Genomic DNA, 23,787 nt, shown 5'->3' on the forward strand with positions numbered 1-23,787 from the left:
GGGAGGAACACATTCCTACCCCCTCTGCAGACAAGCCATGACTTTGTGGGACACAGCATTGACTTATCAAGTTCACCTGCAAGCACAGTTCCTGCCAGGCAAAATAAATACTCTGGCAGACGAACTAAGCAGAAACCTCATGGATCCCCACGAGTGAAAACTGGATCCACAAGTCTTCAGCATGATAACAAGGAAATAGGGATGCCCAGGCATAGATCTATTTGCCTCCCGTCACAACTGCCAACTACAGAGATTCTGCACAAGGACCTATCACAAACAAGCATGTAAAGTGGATGCTTTGTCATTCTGCTGGAACAGCCTTACAGTATATGCCTTTCCTCCACTGCCTCTCCTCCCCATGGTACTCCTAAAGGTCAGACAAGAGAAACCAAAAATGATACTGATTGCCCCAGACTGGCCACGCCAGCACTGGTACCCAATCCTAAAGAACTTGTCTCAGGGTCCAGCCTGGACATTGCCTCAAATTTCTCACTTACTGATCCAACAAAACAATCAGATCCTGTACAGTCAACTCAGGACCTTAAATCTGGCAGCATGGTGGATAATGTAGCCATTCACAACACTCCTCTCTCCAAAGCTGTGATGGATGTTATTTTGGAGTCCAGGAGGCCCAGTACCAGAAAATCTTATGCAGAAAAATGGAAGAGATTCTGCACTTGGAACCAGGAACAAGGCATTGACACGTGTGTACCAAATATACCGCAGATTTTACAATGCCTAACTGAGATGCTGAACAAAGGCCTTTCTTTCTCATCAATCAAGATTCATGCCTCTACCATTTCAGCCCATTACAATACGGAACCACCTATCTTTTCTCATCCTTTAATAAGGCAGTACCTCAGAGGGGCCAAAAACATTAGGTCTCCAAGGAGAGCACCAATTCCGGCCTGGGACCTCAATTATGTTTTGGAAAAACTCACACTGCCTCCTTTCGAGCCAGCATCAACAGCAGATATAAAATTCTTATCCTGGAAAACAGCTCTGCTCCTAGCAATAACCTCTGCAAGGCGAGTCTCGGAGTTACAAGCACTCATGGCTATGGAACCATTTATCATTTTTCATCCAGACAGGGTTTCTCTGAGGACAAACCCTACATTTATGCCTAAGGTGGTATCCATTGTGGCTCTCAACCAAACCATTCACTTGCCTACCTTTTATCCAAATCCACAGAACAAGGGTGAGAAAATTCTGCATTCTTTGGACATACACAGGCAGTTACGCTTCTACTTGGACAGAACTAAAGCTTTCAGAAAGACTGAGCAACTTTTAGTGTCATATGCTGCAGGATCACAAGGAAAGGCTATCTCAAAACAGACTATTTCTAAATGGATAGGCCATTGCATCCATTTCTGCTATTTTCAACATGGCAAATCAGTGCCTAAGGGCACATAGGCCTCATTCCACCAGAGCAGCAGCCACTTTAGCAGCCTTCCTCAGAGGAGTGCCAACCAAAGATATCTTAGAGGCTGCAACTTGGAGTTCAGTGCACACTTTCACAAAGCATTACCACTTACCTCTTTAAGTCCAGAGCAGGCTTTGCCACTGCAATTTTGCAGAGCCTCATAGCCTCTCCTAATCCTATTTAGCCCAGCCACCCATCCTCAGCTTTGTGATTCTACCCAAGAGTAATGACTGCAACAATGAAACACTATGAACATAGTACAGTTGTGTACCTACCATAAATGTAGATGTTCGAGTGTATTCACTGTTGCAGTCCAGGTTACCTACCATCCCCCTTTTCTTTGCTGGGGCTTATCTGCACTTCTCTATCCTATACAACCTGTTTGGTGTATTTGCTTGTAGATGCAGGAAATGTTTTTTTGTGCATGCATTTTTATGGGCATATTTTTCAGCCTTCCTATTTGGGAGCACCTGACATCTGGGGGAAGAAAAACTGAAGAAAATGGTGTCTGTTTTATCTTTTATACCCCTGGCGCACTGATGTCAGGGAAGAGGTGACAGCAACCGACGCCGGACCTAGACTTTGGAATTCTGGCCGACTGAGGGTAGCCTGCCAGCAGGATAACCCAAGAATAATGACTGCAACAGTGAATACACTCGAACATCTACATTTATGGTAGGTACACAACTGTACTTTTTCTTTACCCACCCTATTTTTCGTCTGTATTTGTCAACTGTGTTCAGATCAGACATTTATTTCTAACCCCTAAAGTTTTACGTTTTGGTGATTTATTTATCTCATTATTGTTATTTTTAAAATCAACTGCATTACAACTTCTTCTCAATGATTTAACAACCATAACCGTAAATATCCTTTCTAACCCTCCTTGTAAATTGATCCGCATGCTGCACTAGATGGCTTGTTTGTCCAGGTGTGTAAGATCCCCTAAAAGTTTCAGTGTTGCTGCCATGGTATATATTTCATTATACAACGACCCCCCCCATTAATATTCCAAAATGTGCATGCTGATTGGTCAGCCTGCATGTTGTAAATCAGACTTATACTAATGGAAAAAGGTCCGGTCGCCCGGACTTTTTCCATTAGTATTAGTCTTTTTTTTTTTTTTTTTTTTTTTTTGTTACAGCAACGGAGAATGCAAGATCTCCGTTGCTTTTTAGAAAGTGTCTCGCTATGTTAAACTCCTTTAACATAGCGAGACACTTTCTAAAAAGCAACGGAGATCTTGCTTTCTCTGTTGCTTTCACACACAGCTCTGATGTACTGCGTAAGCATACGTATGCGTAGTACATCAGAACTGCCGCAGAATACCAGACAACTGCAGAAGGGCTGAACGGAGGCATTATGCAATGCCATTATTTAAGAAAAGTAAGTTTTTTTTTTCTTAAATAATGTCATTGTATAATAGCAATAACCCACTTCTGGGTGTGGGTAATGCTGGATTTACCCACAGTTGTCTTCGTTTGGCCACTCTGGCTTCGCCTTCATGACCAAACCACACCAACCGTGGGTATATCCAGCATTACCCACACCCAGGTGTGGGTTATTGCTTAAGTGTTGGGCAAATACAATCCCACTTGGCTGAAAGGAAGGGAAGATGCTACCATTGCATCTTTGGTTTATTCCCTGCCCAGATAAAATGTGTAAGACTTCTGTTTAGTCAAAAAAGTGAGTGGGGGGGTAATATGCCACATTAAGCATAGAGGACCAGTAGAAGTAAAAAAAAAAAGTATGATTGCCTATATTTTTACATCATCTCTATGCAAACATGCATCCATATTTAAATTTAGCTCTTGTTTTTTTTTTTTTAGTTTACCACCATTGCTACTTTCTAGTGATTTGTGCTGAGTAGTCCTAAACTGGATCCCTAAGTAGGTCATGGTATTGTCTTCATTTGATAATGGAAACTCTTTTATAGTATGCTCAGGAGTGGAGTAGTTGATTTTTATCCCTTTTGTTTTAGAAACATTAGTCTTATAACTTGAGAGAGAGAGAACTTGGAGAAGTTCTTCGAACTGTAGGGGGAAGCTCTCTATCTTAATAAGTTAGTAAGATTAAGAAGTCATCTGCATATTTGCAACTTATGGTTGATCTTCCCAGGGAATAGCTTGTCAAAGGCAGTTGTTGCAAATGTGCTGCTTAAAACTTCAAATACATTGCAAAACGTAGCGGGGAGAGTGGGCAGCCTTGCCTGGTACCTCAGCATTTGGGTATTGAGAAAGATAAAACTGAGTTTTGCTTCACTGTGGCAGTGGACCCTGCAGATGACAAATTAAGCAAATTTATGAAATCTACTGGAAATCTCGTCTTGTGTAGCACCTTTCATTAGAAAACCCATGGGATCCTTTCATGTATTTTCTCAGCATCAAGACTCATGAGTAGTAGGGAGTGGTTTACTTACAAGGAATTCTTTGCTAAGAGGAGGGTTTTAATAAGATCGTTGGCACAATCAACAGGCTGAGCAAAAACAGAATGGCAGTCCTGATCAAGGTGTGTCTGCCAAGGTAATATCTTCGCCAACCTGTTAGCAGCAGTAATTGCCTTTAAATGTTTGAGTCATGGTTTGATATGGAAATAGGTCTGCATGAAGACACTGAAGCAGGGTCCATGCCAGATTTATGGATTACTACCATAATTGTTTCCCTCTCTTGGTGGGGGGCAGCTATCCTTCTGAAGGTTCTCATTTACCAAAGCACAAAACCTGGTTCAGATTCTGTAATTCCATCTAACTATATGCCTCGAGGGATGCCATCTTGGGCAAGCATCTCCCCTAATGGCAAGAATGTCATTGTATCCAGAATATCCTGCATTATGATAAGGTTTATTAGCAACTCCGCTTCCTCTGGATTAAGATATAGATGGGGAAGAGTGCTGTTGTATGTTGACATATCTGTTGATGAGAGGAGAATGTCCTCCATGTCATTGTAAAGTGAGATGAATTATTTGTAAGTTACACTATTATGTTCTGTGGTAGAGTATGCTGTAAAAGTAATAGGGTTCTTTACCTGAAACGGCTGCCTGACCACCACTTGCATGTGAAGACCGTGCCAGATATTTATTATTAACTAGAGATGAGTCAAAATATCAAACCCTGCAGGTCTTGTGCATTTGGTCCACTTTAAATGCAGGATGGTTTATTTGGTCATTAATATCCTTATTTTTTCCTCACTGCTTTGAGCACCCCCCACCCCCACCACTTGTGATGCACATGAGCAACCTGTAATTCCACCTGCTGACATTCTAGTCTTGAGCCAAGAAGGCTCCTAGACCCCATTGTATAAGACCTGAATGAATTGATTAGTGTAGTCTTGAAATGTTTCCACATCTGAAAGGCTGTAGATGGAGAAGTGATTATTGTATCCATAATTGCTCTGGATATGGACTGAAGATGCTCCTTAAAATTGCCCCTACCCTCATGTAAAGAAAGATTTAACTGCCAGTGTTGTAACGGGAACAAGCCCATAGTCTTAGTTAACATTTTTAAGGGACTTTGATCAGAGGGGTCTATATTAGAACCCCAAAAGCCGTAAAACGCGAATACAAGTACATAGACACATAAAGAGCGATGTACTATAATAGCGAACCACGTAATAAGCGAAAAGCAAAACATCGAATGGATTTCCGTAAGCAACAGCGCCATAGAGGTATAACTAAATCAACTGCATAAAAGTACCATAACACACTTTTGCAGGGGGGCAAGGCCCCCTGCACCCCCCAACCCCCTACTTTAATATACCAACTCCGAGATTGCACTACAGTGGGGTAAAGGGTATATTCCCTTATTCCCAGGATCATGCTGCTGGCCAAAGAAATCCATTCGTTGTTTTTCTTTTCGCTCATTACGTGGTTCGTTTTTATCGTATATCGCTCTTTGTGTCGCTGTACTTGTATTCACGTTTTACGGCTTTCGGACTTCTAATGTAGACCCGATCAGAGAGAATTACGGGTGATTTTACAGGGAGTCCATCATGTGTCCGTCTTCTCTTTTAATCAGGAAGTTATTTATCCTTGAGAAGGTCTTAAATTGAGGTGCGTTATAAGTATAGGTACCATATGCTAATGTCAGGAAACAGTGGGCATTAACCATGCTAAACCTGGACATTTAGCTTTTGAATAATTTATTAGCTGGAATCATGAGAGACTGTCAGCCAGCAGAGATTGCCCTATGCTCATTGGCAGCTGTCTGATTCATCCTACACATTCTTCCATATGTGAGAAGTGCAAATATATTCTAACCTTGGATGCCAGTCTTTCTTCAAAGACTGTGTACTGTACCCAGGTTGGTGTTGCTTCTGACACCCACCTCACAGTCTTGCCCACCATGTCTTAAGTAAAGAAATAAGCCTTCTTATGCTGAGGTAAGAGTTACTGTCTAAACTACAAAGGCCTCTTGGACGAAGGTTTGGTATACAGGACACTCTGCATCACACTAACAGGCAAACAACATACATGAACACTACAGAAAATACAGCTGCAAAGAGTGGTCACTCAGCTGGCAGGCCAAAACCCTTAAGGCAGCCAGGCCAAGACAGTATATTTGGTCACATCTTAGTCGTAGGTGACCCTGTAGTTAGGCACACAGATGCAGGAGTAAACAGGCTGAGCAAAGACAGAATGGTGATTAGTTGCTTTTCATGTGCCATGATTTGCAGTATCACTAGGGCTGTCCGGTCCCTTCACGGTTAAGTACACATATGATGTGGTCATTGTACATGTGGGAGTGAATGCTTGAGACATACCTGCTTAGATCATATGAAGAGAAACATGATAAATCTTAGGATATGATCTGAAATTGGCATGAAGTTAATATTGAGCGGTATCCTACCATTATCAACCATGTTGCTACATTAGAAACAGAGGATAACTGATGCCAGTTATTGGCGCCATTCTAATGGGAGTCCAGCATACATACATACACACACACACACACACACACACACACACACACACACACACACACACACACACACACACACACACACACACAGCCTGTGAGGAGATGATCAAAAGCCCTAGCTACTTTGCTAGAGATGGCCTGCACCTCTGTCCTTGTGGCTTTCATATATTTGCCAGGGCCTTTTTCTTTCCCATAGTGCCTTTTTTAGGCAAAGGCAGTCTTCTCAAATTGCCTGTGTAGCTAGTCAAAATCAAAACTATTTAAAGGTAGCACCATGCAGTGTTAGATGATTAAACAAGAAGACATTCTTAACTCTTGAAAATATTTGCTTTGTTACTGAAAATTTTTATTTTTTTATTTTTATTTTACGTTTGTTAACTGGGAGTGTCTTACTGAGCTGAAAAGGCCCTTTTTCAGCAGAGGCCCAGGGAGAAAAGCTCCACACAGAAAAATAATTACAGATACATTTAGATATTTAGACATGATCAGTATACACACATTACAATAGACATGTTTTACAGTGGTATGCAGCACATCAACAGTTACAGTGGAGAGAACAAACAAGAACATTTAACAATAAAGGTAATTAATAGGTTTGTGGTGTACAGCTGAAATTTGTAACATAGGTAGAATACATACATAGTACATAGGTACAGTACATACATTGTACATTAGCCAGTGTTTGTGAGTAAGGGTGAAAACTGTTATAAAGTACTCTAGGTTTAGTATGTGTACCTTGTCTGCTTTCACTAGCCTGGGGAGCAGTCATTGCAGTGCCAACTGTGCTTGAGATGTTGCCTAATGAGCTTTTTAAAGGAGGCTATGGACGATGTGTTTTGTATGCTAGCGGGGAGAGAGTTCATTTTTTTAGCCACTGAACTACTATATAGTGCATCTCCAAAGCTATTATAGCTGTTGGTGACTTCTAGTAGTAGTTTGCTTGATGATCTTAAGAGGCCTTTTGGCTGAGTGATGTTATACTAGGTTTTTGAGGGCAGGACACTTATTGGGGAGATAATAGATAGAATGACAGAGGCAGAGCTGATTGTAGGTTAGGAGGTTGGGCAGTTCAAGGCAGTGGAGCTGCCTCAAAGCAGTACAGTGATGAGTTCTATATGAGCAGTTTGCATCAGAGCAGGCAATTCTGTTATAGCAGGCTTCCATTTTGCTTAGTTCAGTTTTGTTGAGATTAGTCAGAGTGGGAGATGCATAGAGTAGGGTGGATAGAAACTGGGAGTGAGCAATGGCTGATCGTGTGTTGTTTGTAAGAAACTGTTTGATACGGTAGAGTGATCCCAGTTTGGCATATACTTTTTTAATAGTTAGGTTGAGATGACTGTCAAATTTTAGATGGTAGTCTATGGTTATTCCCAATAGCTTAGCCTGTGCCACTGGAGCAATTGGAGTAGTATTTGTGGAGTAGATAGTGAATTGACTGTTGTCAGTGTTTTTGTTAGAACTGGTTATAATCATAAGCTTAGTTTTCTTTGGATTAAGGATAAGTTGGGCTTTGGTAATGTAGTTTTCAGTGTCAGAGAATGCTAGTTGAGTTGTTTGCAGAAGGGTGGGAATATTTTGTGCAGCACAGATTAAGGTAGTATCATCTGCATACTTAATGATAGATGCATGCTATGTGGCAGTAAGGTCATTTGTGAAGATTGTGAACAGTAGTTGTCCTAAGATAGAATCCTGTGGGACTCCTGTAGTTAGGGGCAGCTGAGGAGAGAGAGAATTTTCCCATTTCACAGCCTGGTACCTTTCACTTAAGTAGCTTTGGGACCAGGTAAGAGTGGAATTTGATAGGTGATATTGGTTTAGTTTGTTTAGCAGAATTTGGTGTGAGACTGTATCAAATACTTTGGATGTATCCAAAAAAATAGTTGACACCTGCAGGCCTTCATTTTTGAAACTGTTTATTGTGTCTGTGAAGCAGAGGAGGGTTGTAGTGGTACTATGGGCAGGTCTGAAACCATGTTGAGTAGGTGACAGGATGTTGTTGTCTAAGAGATATTTTAGCACCTGGTTATGGATGCATTTTTCTAGGATTTTGGCCAGGGGGAGAGTATGGGTGTAACATAGGATATTTTCCAGAGTTTGGGCACATAGTTTTCAACAATTGATCTGTTTATGAGAGTGGTGATTGAGATAGCAATAGCATCTGCTGTGAATTTCAAGAAATAGCTGGGGAGTAGGTCAGCTACTGTTGACAAGGTTTTTAGTTTGGAGAGCATGCTTTTGATTGAGGTGGTGGAGACTGTTTTGAAGGTAAAGCTTGTATTAGTATTATTTGTGTTGGGGGGTAGTGAGGTTGGAACTGTCCTGTGATACTAAGGAAAGAATTGAGTTCACAAAGTGGGAGTTGAATTGTGTTTTGATGGGAAATTTAGTGTCGGGGGTGGTTGGTTTGGGGGGTAGCCTTTTGGGTGAGTTCTAGTAGCTGGTTTAAATTTTTCCAAAATTTTGGGGGTTGTGTTGGTATCTAGTTTGTAATGTCGTGTAGTGGGATTTTTTAATGCTTTCATAAAATTAACACACACACACACAAACACACACACTTCAGTGCCTACCACTGTATGTGTAGGGCTTCAGTGCCTACCACTGTATGTGTAGGGCTTCAGTGCCTACCACTCTTCAAGACCAGGTATGGAAGGTGACAGTGTTCTTGGACGGCTGTATCTGTATTTTCAGGAGACCATCTCATTTTCAGACCCTTAAGCCAGGACATTGAACATTAATTTCCCATTTCCTTTTCATGGAAAATTGAACTCCGTACCATATCATAGCCAACTACCATACCTCCTCCATGTCACTTGCTGCACAAGTCATATTTAAACTAACATCCATCCCTGTGGAGCATAATACTGTCTTTCTCTCCATTAACTGAGAAACCTACACCACCTCAAATAAATACACACAAAGATTCCTAAACATCATTAATTCTAGCTCCCTGGGCCAGCTGGTTCAACTAACTAGAGATTCAAAAACACTGGACCTGGTTCTCACCAGTCTTGCCATCCATAGTTACCATGTCACTTGTCAGATCTAACCATTGTTCGGTATGCTAACATTGTGAGGTAAAACCTGACTTGCCTCAAAACCCCTGTCTATAGAGATTACTCTAAAGCAGACCTAATTCAACAGTTTGATAACCTGATGAAATTTAAGTGCCCTCCCTACCTCATTGAACCTGTCATACACTACCTCATTTGTGGACAATTTCTGTGCCTGTCTTAAAACATGCATTCAGGCATCTGTCTCCATAAAGTACAAATACAATGCCAAAATTAAGAATAAACCCATATGGTGGAACCATAGTACAAACTACACAGTAACATGAAGGAACTCATAGCCTATAAAAGCAAACTTATTTATTTATTTTAGTTTGTTTACTGGGGTAGTACATTGATCACTATAGACCATTTGCAGGCACAGCCTGGTTAAAGAGATTCACAAAAAAAGGAAGTGGAACAAATTCACAAACGCAAAGTAATCGCAGAAGATAGATAATCCCATAGACGATACAAAACGTCAATAATATTAGCAGAGTAGAAGATCAATTTTATTAGTAAATATGAGAGGGAAGCAGCATCTGAGAACAGAGGATCAAAGCAGAAGTGATGCAGGAAAGGAGAGAGATATGTGTTCAGTGAAAAAGCACTTGCAGACATGTTTTTGATGAAGGTGCCTTTTGAGTTGAACTCTGAACGTGGGGAAAGGATACTTCTTTAAGGTGAAGGGGGAGGGATTGCCAGAGTTTGGGTGCAAGAATGGAGAAGAAACGGTGGGCACACTGCAGTTTAGTTTGTGGTATCTGGAGTGAGGGAGTTAGTTGAGAGAGGTTGCGGAGGTTGTAGGAAGTGGTTTTATTAAGGAGTTTGACTGCAAGAGATAGAAAGGCACTTGGTTGAAGTAGCTTGAAAACAGACACTAGGAGTAGCTCAACTCTGTATGAGAATGGTAGCCATTTCGCCTTGGAGAGAGTGGTGCAGTGGTATTCCTGAGGGAAGGAACTGGAATTGAATTGGAAGTTTTTGTTTTCAATGGACTGTGGAATAGATGAGTTTTTCTATTTTTTTAATACTTCATCATCTAGATATGAACTCAGAGGCCAACAGAGAACTTAGAAAATCCAAAAGTAAATATGAGTTGTGAATCGATACTTCTTTTAAAGACAACCACAAAGCCTTATTCGTCTGTGTCAGAAACCATAGTTTCAGTGCCTAGCAACGTTCAGAGATGACAACAAAACTTACTTGCTCCATGAGGACAGAGGAATGGAGAACTATGGTGGTCATCCTGCTCCAGGGTGATACAGGAAACTATAACTCTGTAAGACTCACCAGCCTTATTTGCAGAGTAATTGAAAGCATCATTGTGGAACTTATTAACAAAGACATAGGCAGCTTACAAGCCATGGAACCAAGGTAGTTTGGGTTTGTTAAAGGTAGATCCTGCCCTTCTGAACCCGATGAGCTTCTTTGAACCTGTCATTGATACTTTAAACTCTGGACTATCTGGACTTGGCCAAGACTTTTGATACTATTCCATATGTGGCATTATTGACAAGCTAATCAAACTAAATGCAAACCGAAATGTTACTACCTGGATAGCAAACTAGCTAACTTACAGAACACAGTCTGTTAATGTGGGGTGTGGGTGGCACTCCTCAAAAAAAGTAGCTCCCAGCAGTGTTCCTAAGAGATTGGATCTAGGACCACTTCTCTTTGATATTTACTTCTCTGATATTAAGGCTGTCATCAAGGGCCTGTGGCTGGCAAGTTTATATCTGACTCCCAGATTCTTCAAGAGGGGCTAACACACACCAATAAGTGGTGCCTGGACCATGGCCAAAAATTAAATGCCAAGAAGTGCAGCATTGTCCTTCGGCAAAACTGTGCACACTTACACCTACCACATACATGACACCAGTTTGATAGTTGACTCTGTCATTATGGACCTTAGCACTCTCATTGATTATCAGCTATCCTTTGATCACCTTGTATCCACTTCTGCTAGGAAATCCTTTTTTATCATGTTAGATTACTCAAGAGTTTTTTTTTTCTTCCAGATGTACAGAAGTTATCATCCCTCTTTACTTCTCTTTCATTAGACTTGTAATGGAGTATAATGGCCTCTGTGATTTGCACCTGTTTAAGCTTATAACCCAGCTTGAGAAACCACAGCATTTCCTCACTAAGATAGTCAAGACATGTCTTCCTTGATGTGAGTAACTCATGGCATGTCTTCTTTGAGTTACCCATAGTGACTTAAAGCGCGTTCTCTCTCTTTTCCTTTTCCTATAGACTTTTAAGAGGTGATCTGTTCTAGGTTGCAGAAAGATCCAGTCCTTTGTGACCTCCTGCACATCCATAAAACTAACACCACCCTCATCACCTGCTCGAGATTTTAGCTTCCATTAGAACATAAATAGGACCTATTGGCAAGATTGATATATATCCCAGAGTTCCCATTTTTTATGTAATAAATGTAAAGCAGAGTAGCTTCCTTACCGTCTTAAATGTAACCTGCATCAATGGATAGGTAACCATAAGTGCACTCTGGGTCTGGCCTTTAATTCCTCATTGGAAGGGTAGAAACTACTTATAAATGTCATTGGATACCTAAAGATTTTGGGTATTGTGGCTAGGCTGTTAAGGGTGCTTCTGATCAACAGCCTAGTATTGACCTATGAACCTATGAGACCTCTATTAGAGAAAGAACTCTGTTTCAGTCATTGCCCCCAAACTGCTGTCCCCCTCCTGGAAAATCACCCACTCACTCATGAGATAGGACATTTCACTAGGAGAGCATGGGGAAAAGTTATTAATTGGTAAGATTATCTGGTCACTCAAAGGACCCTTTACCATAACATATTTGCTCTTATTATTGCTTTTGATGTCAACTAAGTGAAAAGGAGTATTCCTTTAAATCAGTGTTATAACTCCCCTTTTACATCCCAATAGAAATGCAGAAAAATAACCTAAGTAGACCCCTTTTAGAACTGCAGTGTCTCCTGCCCTCATTATGTGCATTTTTGTAAGAAGATAATATGAGGATGATATCTATTCAAATATGCAAAGACCATTCTCTTTTTTCTAAAAATCTTCAAACCTGTTACTCTCTGAGAAAAAAATAGCATGAAATTTAAGTGAGGTGCGTATACTTCAGTTTCTCTTGTAACACGAACCCCTGGAAATAACAGTTCCAACAGGAATTTTCACATCACTCAAAAATATATTAATACAGATTATATTGCTAAGAAATTTTTCACTGCTTCCAACCATTAGAAGAAAATAGTGTGATGTGCAGATTACCAAACCTAAATAACTTATTAACGTATAAGTTTAAGTAAATTATATACAAGCAGTTAAGTCTGGAACCACCTAGAGGTGAGAAATTGGCTTTAGATGGTGGTCACTTTTTATGCAACACCACAATGCCATGTGCAAAAATGGGAAAAAGGAGGTTGTGGATGTATGGATGGTAAGTCTGGAACAACATCACATTGTAGGACAGAATGTGGTTACCACCCTCTTGTTAAAGTAGACAAAATATTTTGTGATAGGCTTGTTGAAGCTCAGATACGGCAAACAAGCCCATCTTCTTCCCACACTTACAAACAGATCTCATGTGTTGCAACAGAGTGATAAAATCATATTGTAAAACCAGCAGATTTCATAAGAATAACCAAAGCCAGGATGGTAAACCACATAGTGACATTTTGTGATTCCTCACCAGTTATTGGAAACAAAAATGAAAGGAGTGTTTTGTAGCTTCACTTCAATCTAGAGCAGAGATAGCTACAGTGTGAGTTACCTTTGTCTTATCCTGTAGTTTTTTCTTCCCTGTCAGTTGATAATGTTGCTTGCGACGGTGCTCCTGTTACTTGCCTGGGTAAAGCAACTACTGCTGATTGTTTCAGCCTTTGAATGGCATCTTGTGGAATGTTAAGTAAGACTGTATCATCTGGCAGTGCCACTTTAAACATGTTTATCCTGTGTCATTTAACTCTTCAGCTATTATGTTTGCATATTTTGATAGCTGGAATGAATTCTGTTCTTCATTTTAGTGTCCACTGATAAGTCCTGTTCCGTAAAGAAGCATGTTTCATTAAATATAAGCTGTTTACAGGATGTTCAAATTTTCTCCAGTACACTTTCTGTAGTAGAGTAACTGAGAGATTGAAACAACACTGTAAGATGTTGAGGTGGTGGGGCCTGGTGAGACTGAAAACAGTATCTTGATTGGGGATGCCTGACCATTTAGCCAATCTGGTTGTCATGTAAGCTAAACAGTCTTGCCCTTGCAACTTTTCAGGTATGCCCCCCACACTTCTCAAATGCTTAAGGCAACTTCTATTCTGAACGTCAGTCAGTTTATTTTCCAATAACTCCATTCTGGCATGAGTATTTTACAGTGTTAATTTGCATGTCTTATTTCTCCCAGTCCTATACCAACAGCTGGTTAGAATGGCCAGCCACCATCATTTCAGTATATTTAATTGTAGCATAAAACATGGAGAGCTAACCTGACAAAGTGGTGGTCATTTTTCAGAAGTTCTTGCATGTGCTGTTGAACTTAACTCTTGAATTTCTCCATGAGGCTAAGTGAAGGCCATCCTTCTTTTCCTGTTGGTCACCATGGCCACTTCAAGTGGCTTGGGTAGTGGTGGCAGGACTTAGTTTTTGGAGAGTTGCATAGAGCTGTCTCTGTGACAACAGATTGACAGCAAGTTGGGGTGGAGGGGTCGGGTTTGAACAAAACTAACCAATTACATGGTTTGTATGTCCCTGATCATATTAGAAATTTTCTGTATTGTTGAAGTCTTTCATATTTTATTCCATTGTTTTGGCAGCATTGACTGATTTCCATTTTTTACTTATTACATTTTTAGCTACCAATGGCATCAATCCTTCTAAAACCTTGTAATGCTTAGAATGTTTCTGCTCCAATTGCTCTCCAAGAAAAAAAATATCCCCAAGTTAATATGAATGAGCTACCAATCAACTTTCTTAGCATTTATTGCAAAATTGTCTTAAAATCTGCCAATGCTGAAAAGAACCAAAACATCACCAAGTCACCCTTTGTTTCGTCTACATCTCCAACATCTGTTAACCACTTGGAGAAATATTTTGCTTAATCTGTCCGGTGTATACAAGTGTGTGTGTGCAAGCACTTCCATTTGGAAATTCTAATCCACCTGGATTTAGTAGCAAATCTGGGGTCCTGACACAGCTTTTGCCATTGCTTCTTTGTTTATTTTTACCTGTCCTCACTTCACACTCTCTCTACATTTTCCCTTTGGTTATGATAATTGTCATCTAGTGCTTTATAAAATCTATTTATTAACCTCTTGTGCTGTGGATAAAGCAGTCTAGTTGCAATTAATAAACTTCAATGTCTTACTGTTTCCCTCAATGTGGTTACCAACTCCTAAAACCCATGTTTCTCACCTCCCAGGCTGTTCCCAGAATCTTGGCTTTCTAGAGAGCCTTTTCTTTGCCATTCCCTGGTCATCTCACCCCTTTTTTCCTAGGGTTAATTAGCCCAATTGAGAATATCTTTGCCTTCCATGACCTCGTTTGATTTATTTATCATAAGTGATTTTACTGTGTTTGATATATGCTTGTGTAGTCTTCTCCCTATTATCAATCTAAGCTTGAGACGAGATAGCACAAAAAAAGACTCAAAATACCACAGACAATATTTTGAATAATTTCCAGATGCCCAGTTTTTGGACATTTTGATTATAGTCTCCCTGACTGAATATCATCTGCTTCCATTTTCCATTATATTTTTGTGATTTTGCCAAATAGACTAGTCGTATCTTAGCTGTTTTGCTTTATGGTATCCTTGCAGATTTATTAGTCCCAGTCTGCACTATAAGTAAAATTAATTTCTTCTAGTTCTCTCTACGGCTTTTCCTATCCCATACAAGGTCCTTCAATTTTTTTGAAGTTTTTTCCATAATTTACTTTTTGGCTGATAGAAATAAGTTTGTCCTACATAAAATGTCAAAGGGACCACAGGCACTTTATATTGCTAGGATTTTATAATTTAAATTCAATGTACTCAACTTCCGTCTTTTTAGTTTCTTGCATATTTTTTGTTTTGTTTCCTCAAGTGACTTTCTTGCTACTGTCTGTACTTCTTTCATGACCCATACTTTTAAGTATTTTATTCTAAAATGACCCCCATAAGAAAAGATATTGTTGCACCATTTCAAATGTTGGAGTATAATTAACATCTGTTTATTTAGATTTTCCCTGTTTTTTCTTATAGCTTGCCATATCTTGAAAATCCTGAGAATTTAGTCGCACAGTGGTTGCGTTGCTGCCTCACATCAAGAGGTTCTCTGGTTTGATTCTCGGCTGAGGTTCCTTCTCTGTGGAGTCTGTATGTCCTCTCTGCATTCCTGTGGGTTTCCTCTCATGTTACAAAGATATGCATCTGGAGTGTCTCGCCCCAGGCCTCCACAGAAAATTGGCTTTGTTCCAAGTTGGACTTTACCAGTAAATAAATGTTAAATAAATAATAAAATAAAAATTTCACAAACCCCTTTCTAGATCCATAACATACAAGATCACATCATCTTTTAAAAAAGCACGTTTTATTCTGGTTTGTATTGTCAATGTGTAGTTCCCTGGGATAGATTACTTCCCAAAGGATATATTAATGCATTTTTTTGGCATTTAGTTTCAGTCCATGATTTTGGCACCAGTTATTTATTTGATATACTCCTTCCTGCAGGTGGCTAAGTCATTTGGAGATTCAGTGACTGCTCATAGCTTGCAGTCATCTGCCAACTTAGCCAGAGCCCTTTGGTATTGGCTTTCTTCGTTTTCTCAGAAAGTAGATGACAAACAGGAGAGGTCCCAGCTCAGAACCCTGGGGGACTCCATTGATGATTCTTCTCTTTGTTCAGATAGCTCCCCTCATTTTGATGATCTCCATCCTATCTTTCAGCCAGTTGATAGTCCACTCGGTGACATAGGGTGTCTTTCCTTAGCCATAAAACTGGATAGTGCCATAGCCTTAACCTGCTCTATACTAGCATTTGAATGTGAAGTAGAGTTGGAACATGATCTGTGAGACATATTAAGTGTATGCCAACAGACTTCACCAAATAGTTATGCTTTTGTGATATGTAACCTTGACCAGTCTTGCCGAGTTGTTGTCTTTGTGAAAAATAAATATGTTCTGTAAACCTGTTTGGAATATCCGTCCTATCCACCAAAAAAAGTCTTCAATAAAGTCTTAAAAATTTCCCCCGTTTTGAGACGGTCACTCTTCTAGTTTTTCCTGAGACATCTTTTCTATCTGTATCTATGTTATCTTCACAAGTGGTCAGTATCCTCTGTTGGTAGATTACTATCTCATTAAGTATTCTCTTTGACTCGATCTTCCCAGTTTTCCTAGTTCGTAGAGCTAGGTGAACCCCTGTTAGTGTAATACTCTTCCTTTGCCAATAATTTCTTATTATCACAAATCTACATAAGGGTCTGTATTTTTCTTGCTTTATTATCGCAGATGAGTTTTTGTTTATTAACAGTAATACTCCCACACATTCTATTGTTTAACCTTTCCTAAATTCCATTCTTTATGTTCCTTCCTAGTTAGACGTGTCTCCTGCACCATTACTACCCAAGTCTCCATTGTCTTAACATATGTGACTACTGTGAGAATCTTAACTTTTTACTAGCTGGTAATGCTTTTGGAATCTCGTGATAGCCATATTATTAACAGTAATTATACGACTCCCAATTAATATTCAAAACGTGCACGCTGATTGGTCAGCGTGCACGTTGTAAATCAGAGTTATAGTAATGGAAAAAGGTCCGGTCGCCTGGATCTTTTCCATTACTATAACTCTTTTTTTTTAACAGCAACAGAGAACGCAAGATCTCCGTTGCTTCACACTGTCTCACTATGTTAACCGAGTTTAACATAGCGAGACAGCTTTAAAAAAAGCAACGGAGCTTCTCCGTTGCTTTTTTTAAAGCTGTCTCACTATGTTAAACTCCTTTAAAGGAGTTTAACATAGCGAGACAGTTTGTAAAAAGCAACGGAGATCTTGCTTTCTCCATTGCTTTTTTCAAAACTGTTTTGCTATGTCAAATGGGTTTAACATAGTGAGACAGCTTTAAAAAAAGCAACGGAGATTCTCCGTTGCTTTTTTTAAAGCTGTCTCGCTATGTTAAACTCCTTTAACATAGCGAGACAGTTTGTAGAAATCAACGGAGATCTTGCTTTCTCCGTTTCTTTTTTCAAAACTGTCTCGCTATGTTAAATGGGTTTAACATAGTGAGACAGCTTTAAAAAAAGCAACAGAGATTCTCCGTTGCTTTTTTTAAAGCTGTCTTGCTATGTTAAACCCATTTAACATAGCGAAACAGTTTGCAAAAAGCAACGGAGATCTTGCTTTCTCTGTTGCTTTTGTCCACAGCTCTGATGTACTGCGTAGGCATACACATGCACAGTACATCAGAACTGCCGCAGAATACCAGACAGCTGTGGAAGGTCAGTAAGAAGGCATTATAGAATGTCATTATTTAAGAAAAGTCATTATTTTTTCTTCTTAAATAATGTCATTGTATAATAGCAGTAACCCACTTCTGGGTGTGGATAATGCTGGATTTACCCACGGTTGACTTTGTTTGGCCACTCAGGCTTCGCCGTTGTGACCAAACCACATCAACCGTGGGTAAATCCAGCATTACCCACACCCAGGCGTGGGTTATTGCTATATTAACTATCCTTAATATCTTTTCCCTTTCTGAACTTTATTTTTTCTTTTTATTCTGCAATCATACCATTATGGGACTGCTTTCCCGTAACTGGTGGTGGGCATATGCTCTCCTTCATTCCCATTTGTTCTGCTTCCTCTGTTGTAATTTCCCTTTCTGAAGCTCCATCCTCTTCATGGGTGTCAAACTGTTCAAATATTTCATTGAACATCCCACAGATATATGTATATACAGTTCATTTAAAAAATGTACATCAAAAATTAACTCTGCCTGTTTTCTTCCTTCATTAAATATCGAGCATTTGCTCTACTGGTGCCTCCCCACCTTAATTTTATTTTTAGCAGCAAAATGTTGCTAGGCTAATTGCTGTACTTGCGCTACATATTAACAACAAATCAGTTTTCCAGTAAATCCAGTCTTCCCTTAAAAATCACCTAATACTTTGTATTCCATTTCCCAGCAAGCAACTGCATTTATTTTCTACTTGCACTTGCTTACCCTGGTAAATGAGTCTCCCTAATCCTTTAGGTACATTTTAAGCCCATAGTGTCTAATCTTGAACAACCCTTCTGTGAAGACTGGTAGAGAAATGTGAAAGCTGCCAGCCTAGCCAGATAGAATTTTGCAGATAATTCTGTCATTTGTAAAAATGAATGTAAACTACAGGCTTGTTGTCTTAAATGTAAAGAAATACTGTTACATGTGGAACTGGAAATAAATGTGACAACAGTGCACTCTTTTGACCAAAGTAAAGCATGTGGTGACCCTTTGAAGTAGACCGTGGTGCCGAAAAGTCTAAATGAAGAAAATCTTTCTATTGTTTTAACCAGGAGTTAAATTGCTAGATTTAAACATGCAGATGTGTTTTTATTGCTCTGTTCCTGACCAGCTGCAAGATAACAAAAGGGAGACGTTAAGAATGTAAATGCAGTTAATGTGTAGCCTGGGAACTCCAGGAAAGTGAAAAAGAATGATGTAATGTTTATCAGAACTGCAATAGCAATTTAAACAGACAGAATCAGAAGGCATTAAGCATTTTTGTCTTGATAATCCAACTCACAGCACTGCCTCTTGCTCGCATGCAAGTTATCTTAGACTTGTGTTTTCTTTTAGAGGTAGCTAGAGCTAGAAAGATTAGACTAAGTGTTTTTTAGTGATGTTAGAATTGTACTACTGAATTATTTTAAGTATTTCTCTGTGATCTCTGAACTCTTGACTAGCATTGACTGTGTAGTAGAAAGTATTGTCTTGTAGTTTTAATTATTTATTATTAAATATTTTAAAACCTTTTAACTGTGGCTGGTTTGTGTAGTGATAAGTTAAGCTCTAAGTGTACATTGCATGTATATAAGGATCCTGTACCAAGTCACTCTAATAAGCCTTGAGACTGTTTAGTCATACTACCAATTGGATAATAATATTGCACAGTAATAATTGGACACCCTTTTAAGGGCCTTTGAGTAGCTGATAATTATTAGCTGGGTGGTGGCAGGGTACTACCGTATAGTCTGGTTAAAAGGGGCACAACTGGATAACCTGTGCCAGCCTTCATCAGAAGTGTCTGTGTGGTTGTGTAAACTCTTATCTCAAAGTGTGTGTGTGTCAGCTACTTGGGTAGGGACACAAAGCACTAGTTGGACAGAGAGGGTGCTTGAGATTATAGCTTGCCCAGCTAGGCTGAGATCTGGATCCTATAGCTGTGCCAGTGGGGAGTCTTATTGGGAACCTGGGGAGCAAGGAAGCGACCAGCCCCAGACTGACTGTGATCTCTGTGTGCTCTTAAGTGAAATTGTACTTTACTGTGTGTATTTGTTATCCTTTCCTCATATATGAGACGTCCTCTCTGGTGTTAGTGGTGAGGATTGAGGCTCCTTGATTGCTGGGCCAGGGCACGGGCGTCACACCTTCCTTTGTGTAATTTTTAGTTTTGTAGTTTATTTTAATGTTTAATATTTTCTTTCTATCCTCAACCTGCTCTTCCTGTTAACATTTTTTATAAAATGGTAATAAAAATCTAAACTAACTATACTAACTATAACTAAAATACTGGATATTCTGTTATCATCCTGCTCGTACTGTTTCCACTTTTGTAAAATCCACAAAAGATAAAAACCACTGTTTGCCACGAACTCCACCAAGAATGAACTAAAAGGCGAACGTGTTAAAAACACTCTTTATTACACATATTCCACCAGATTAAGTGCCTTCATCCACTAATAACGTGGACTTCATCTGAATTTTTGTAAAATATAAAATGATAATCAAAATCTAAACCACCTGTAACTGAAGTACTGGCTATTATAAAGCAATTGAATGTGAGATCTCTAGAAAAGGAAAGGAGCAATTTGTTTAGAAGTAAATGAAATTTGTGGGAACAAGTACATGCAGAGTAATGTTCAAAAGTAGAACTGAAATTTAAGGGACGGCATGAATTGAGCAATTTATATAATGTTGAAGTGAATGAAAATTGTTAGAATATGTACTACATGAAAACAGCAAAGAAAATGTTATGGTTTTGTTTTCCTTTCTATTACTTTATATGTACCTAGGTCACTTTTTAAAAATGTCATGTGAAATAAAGCTGTTTAAAAAATATATATATATTATTTTTATTGATTCTTCTAGGACCTGCTACATAGTTTTAGAGATGAGGCTGGACTTTATAGGCTGTTTTTTTTTTGTTTTGTTTGTTTTTTTAAACATATAAGTGAATTTAAAGACATGCAGGTAGGTGCGTGCATTTGTGGGTGTGCCTTCTTTGATGGTTGGGTGCCGGCCTGGCAACTTGACACTGTAAAAATTCACTGCCAGTCATTAGTGGACTGGAGTTCCACTGTTGTGACTCCTAACCGGGAAAATCTGAAAGACAGTTATCACACAAAAGGACATGACATAGTATCACCGATGTGACTAGTGCTTAGATAGTGAAAGTAATAATTTACTGATTATGTCAAGCATGCTTAGCTTGCGCTTAAATAACCTTGAATTTAGGCCATTTATGATTCATTCACAGCCTGTGCAAACCTCAGAAATGTGTATCTCATGTCCTTCCTAGAAGTTAGAATATTCAGGCTGTGGTTAATCATCGAGTAGGGAGTGGTGCTAGAATGAAAGCTTCATTGTATACAGCTGGTTTATAGCATAGTTGTATGTGTTAGGAATTTTCAGGCTACCCTTCTTTGTCATGTAAATGTTACTTGGTAAGTTATAACTGTTTTTATGGATCCAGGTTTTTTTTTCGGTCTGTTAAGCTTAGAAAAGTAGGATTGTGTGCAGTATCACTACTGACCAAATTGGGCATTCTGTTTACTGTTTTATCTTAACATTTTATGTGGTGCTACCTTTAACAACATCTGCTGCATTTTGCCTGTCTGCTTCTTTTGGTTCCAGCATCTGTGGTGTATTAATTTCTTCTGTTCAACACCCGAAACATGCTGATAAAGTATTAGACAAGAAATAATTTTGTTTTAAGATTAAGCATAATATTCAATTTGATTTTTTTTTTGTTACTTAATTGTTTCTTTCAGTATGAAAATGCTGCAGATGAGCCCAGAGTTCTGTGCATAATTCAGGATACTACTAATAGCAAGACCGTGAATGAACGCATCACTTTTAATTTACCTGCTTCAACTCCAGTCAGGCGATTGTTTGAAGATGTAGCTACCAAAGCAGGCTATATAATTGGAACATTTGATCTAGTATGGGAAAATGGAATGGAAGCTACAGATATGGTGAGTTATGGTTTCTTTCTTTCATTCTGCAATGTTTTATGACCAGTTCGCCACGTAATGATCCTCCAGATATATGCAGTAATTTACATGCCCCAAGGAACTGCCTGTGTGGCAGGTTTGGCGTTTATTTTAATGTTGTTTTAAACATTTGTGTTGTAATAAGCCTTTTTGGTTAGGGAAGACATAGTTTAGTACTGCTTGAATTTCTGTTGAAAAAGCACACCTCCACACTGCTTCTTTTCCTCCCTTCATCCCCCTTAATCATCCAGTAACTTCTTTATTGTTACTGATGTGACCCATCGTTCTTATGAGGAAAGGGAACATGGACCAGTAGGGCCTTACCTGCCTCTCCTGTGGGAGAGCACACCAGGTGCATTTTCAGGCAGGGTAAGGGATGTTCAAGACAGTCATTTCAGGCCAAAGGGTTCATCATTGTCTCCCTCAACATAGGACAATATCTAGGTCAATTCCCTCCTTGGGGTGATAACATTACGACCTATTAATTCCCCAGAACAGATCTCACCAGCTCTGTCCCTCAATTAGAAGTGAGAGTCCAGTGGTAGGGAGTGAACGTTTTAGCAAGTGTGTGGACTTTTTGATTCCTACAGATGTTGCTAATGGAGTAGACCAGTCCAGGAGAGGAAAGTGTCTGCCAGCCACTTACTCCTACCCTCCCTGCCTGTTTTTTTCCAAGCACCCATATTAAAACATGGATCATCTGTGCCATAGTCAGGGCTTCATCCTTCTAATGCAGTGGTCATGTGCTGTGTGTTCTGTTTTTGATGAGGATAGGTAGTTGAGGCATACTTTATAAGTTAGTACTGGGTTTTGTTAAAATTTTTTGTTTTCTTTTTAAGATTTGGCAACATGACTGTATTGCTGCTGTTTTTAGAGTGCTAATTGGTTCACTCATGGTCTTTTTTCTTGATAATGAAACTACTTAACTGCTGTCAGTTGTAAAATCCAGTTCCCCAGTATTACTCTTTGGTGCATGCCAGTATGCTGCTGCTTGACATGAGCCTGACTCTACAACTTTTATTGCTTTGTCTTATTCATATATTTATTCAACTTTTATTTTTTTAAGGTTTTGAAGGGTTTTTTTTTTTCGTTCTGTTCACACTGTTATACGATTGTTACATAAGATGCACTTAAGTGACATGGATTATATGTCCCTGCAGAATAAGTTTCCAAGTCCTTCTATTCTAATGTTGTAGTATTGTTTGCTTGAGGGATCCTCCGTCTTGGGTGACCTGACATCTGGCCAATATACAAGAGCTTTTAAGTACTGCTAGTATGCGAGACGTTGCACAGATGGCTTAGGAGTACGTCTGCCATAAAAGCGATGTCCACGTGTACAATCCTCAAAACTTCTCTGCTGCAGTCCAAACGTCATCTTCGATCGTCAGATCTCGTCACCCAAGTTATTTGCTGCAGATCTGCTTTTCAGATAAGTGCCCCATTGGTTTTCTTCTTATGCTACTGCTTTCTGTTGTGATGGTTTCATGTCATCTAGGAAAGGCAATTGCCAATGTGAGAGACAGTTTACACACAAAGGTAGCTGTGACCTGTGTCTCTTTTGTTTGGGGCCTACGCATGACCATACATTTTGCTCTATTTGCCAGGCCTTTGCCCCTAAGACCCTACATAGCCGTCTTTCATCTCTTAAGATTGATTTAGAAAATCAGCGACTGAAGTGGTTAGCCAGGGATGTTATGGAGGGTGCGTTTGGGACTTCTGTCAAACCTATTTTGAAGAGGAAGGCCAGGAAGCCAGGCATGAATCTTCAGCTGTGTCTTTAGCCTCTGATGTCTCTCTCAAGGTTGATGAGACCTGGAGGTCTATCCGGAGGTTGGCAGATGTCCACATTAGATGGTCAAGGGGAACCAAGGCTCATTATTTTGGAAGGACCTAGGAGTATCCCTTAGATACTAGGCAGGGAGGATATTCCAACTAATATTATTGAGTGCAGGA

General features: G+C 39.5%; 1 protein-coding gene across 1 annotated transcript in view; it reads left to right on the forward strand.

Annotated features, from left to right (window-relative positions):
- USP47 (ubiquitin specific peptidase 47) overlaps positions 1–23,787 on the forward strand; it is a 3,572,488-nt gene that overhangs the window by 424,402 nt on the left and 3,124,299 nt on the right. Inside the window, exon 3 of the mRNA XM_044082726.1 lies at positions 21,613–21,816. Within this exon, the coding sequence (XP_043938661.1) occupies positions 21,613–21,816 (204 nt within the window). The remainder of the gene's footprint in view (positions 1–21,612; positions 21,817–23,787) is intronic.

The sequence above is a fragment of the Protopterus annectens genome, chromosome 9.part0 (genome assembly GCF_019279795.1).
Source record: "Protopterus annectens isolate FY-2018-M chromosome 9.part0, PAN1.0, whole genome shotgun sequence".
NCBI classification, from domain to species: domain Eukaryota; kingdom Metazoa; phylum Chordata; order Ceratodontiformes; family Protopteridae; genus Protopterus; species Protopterus annectens.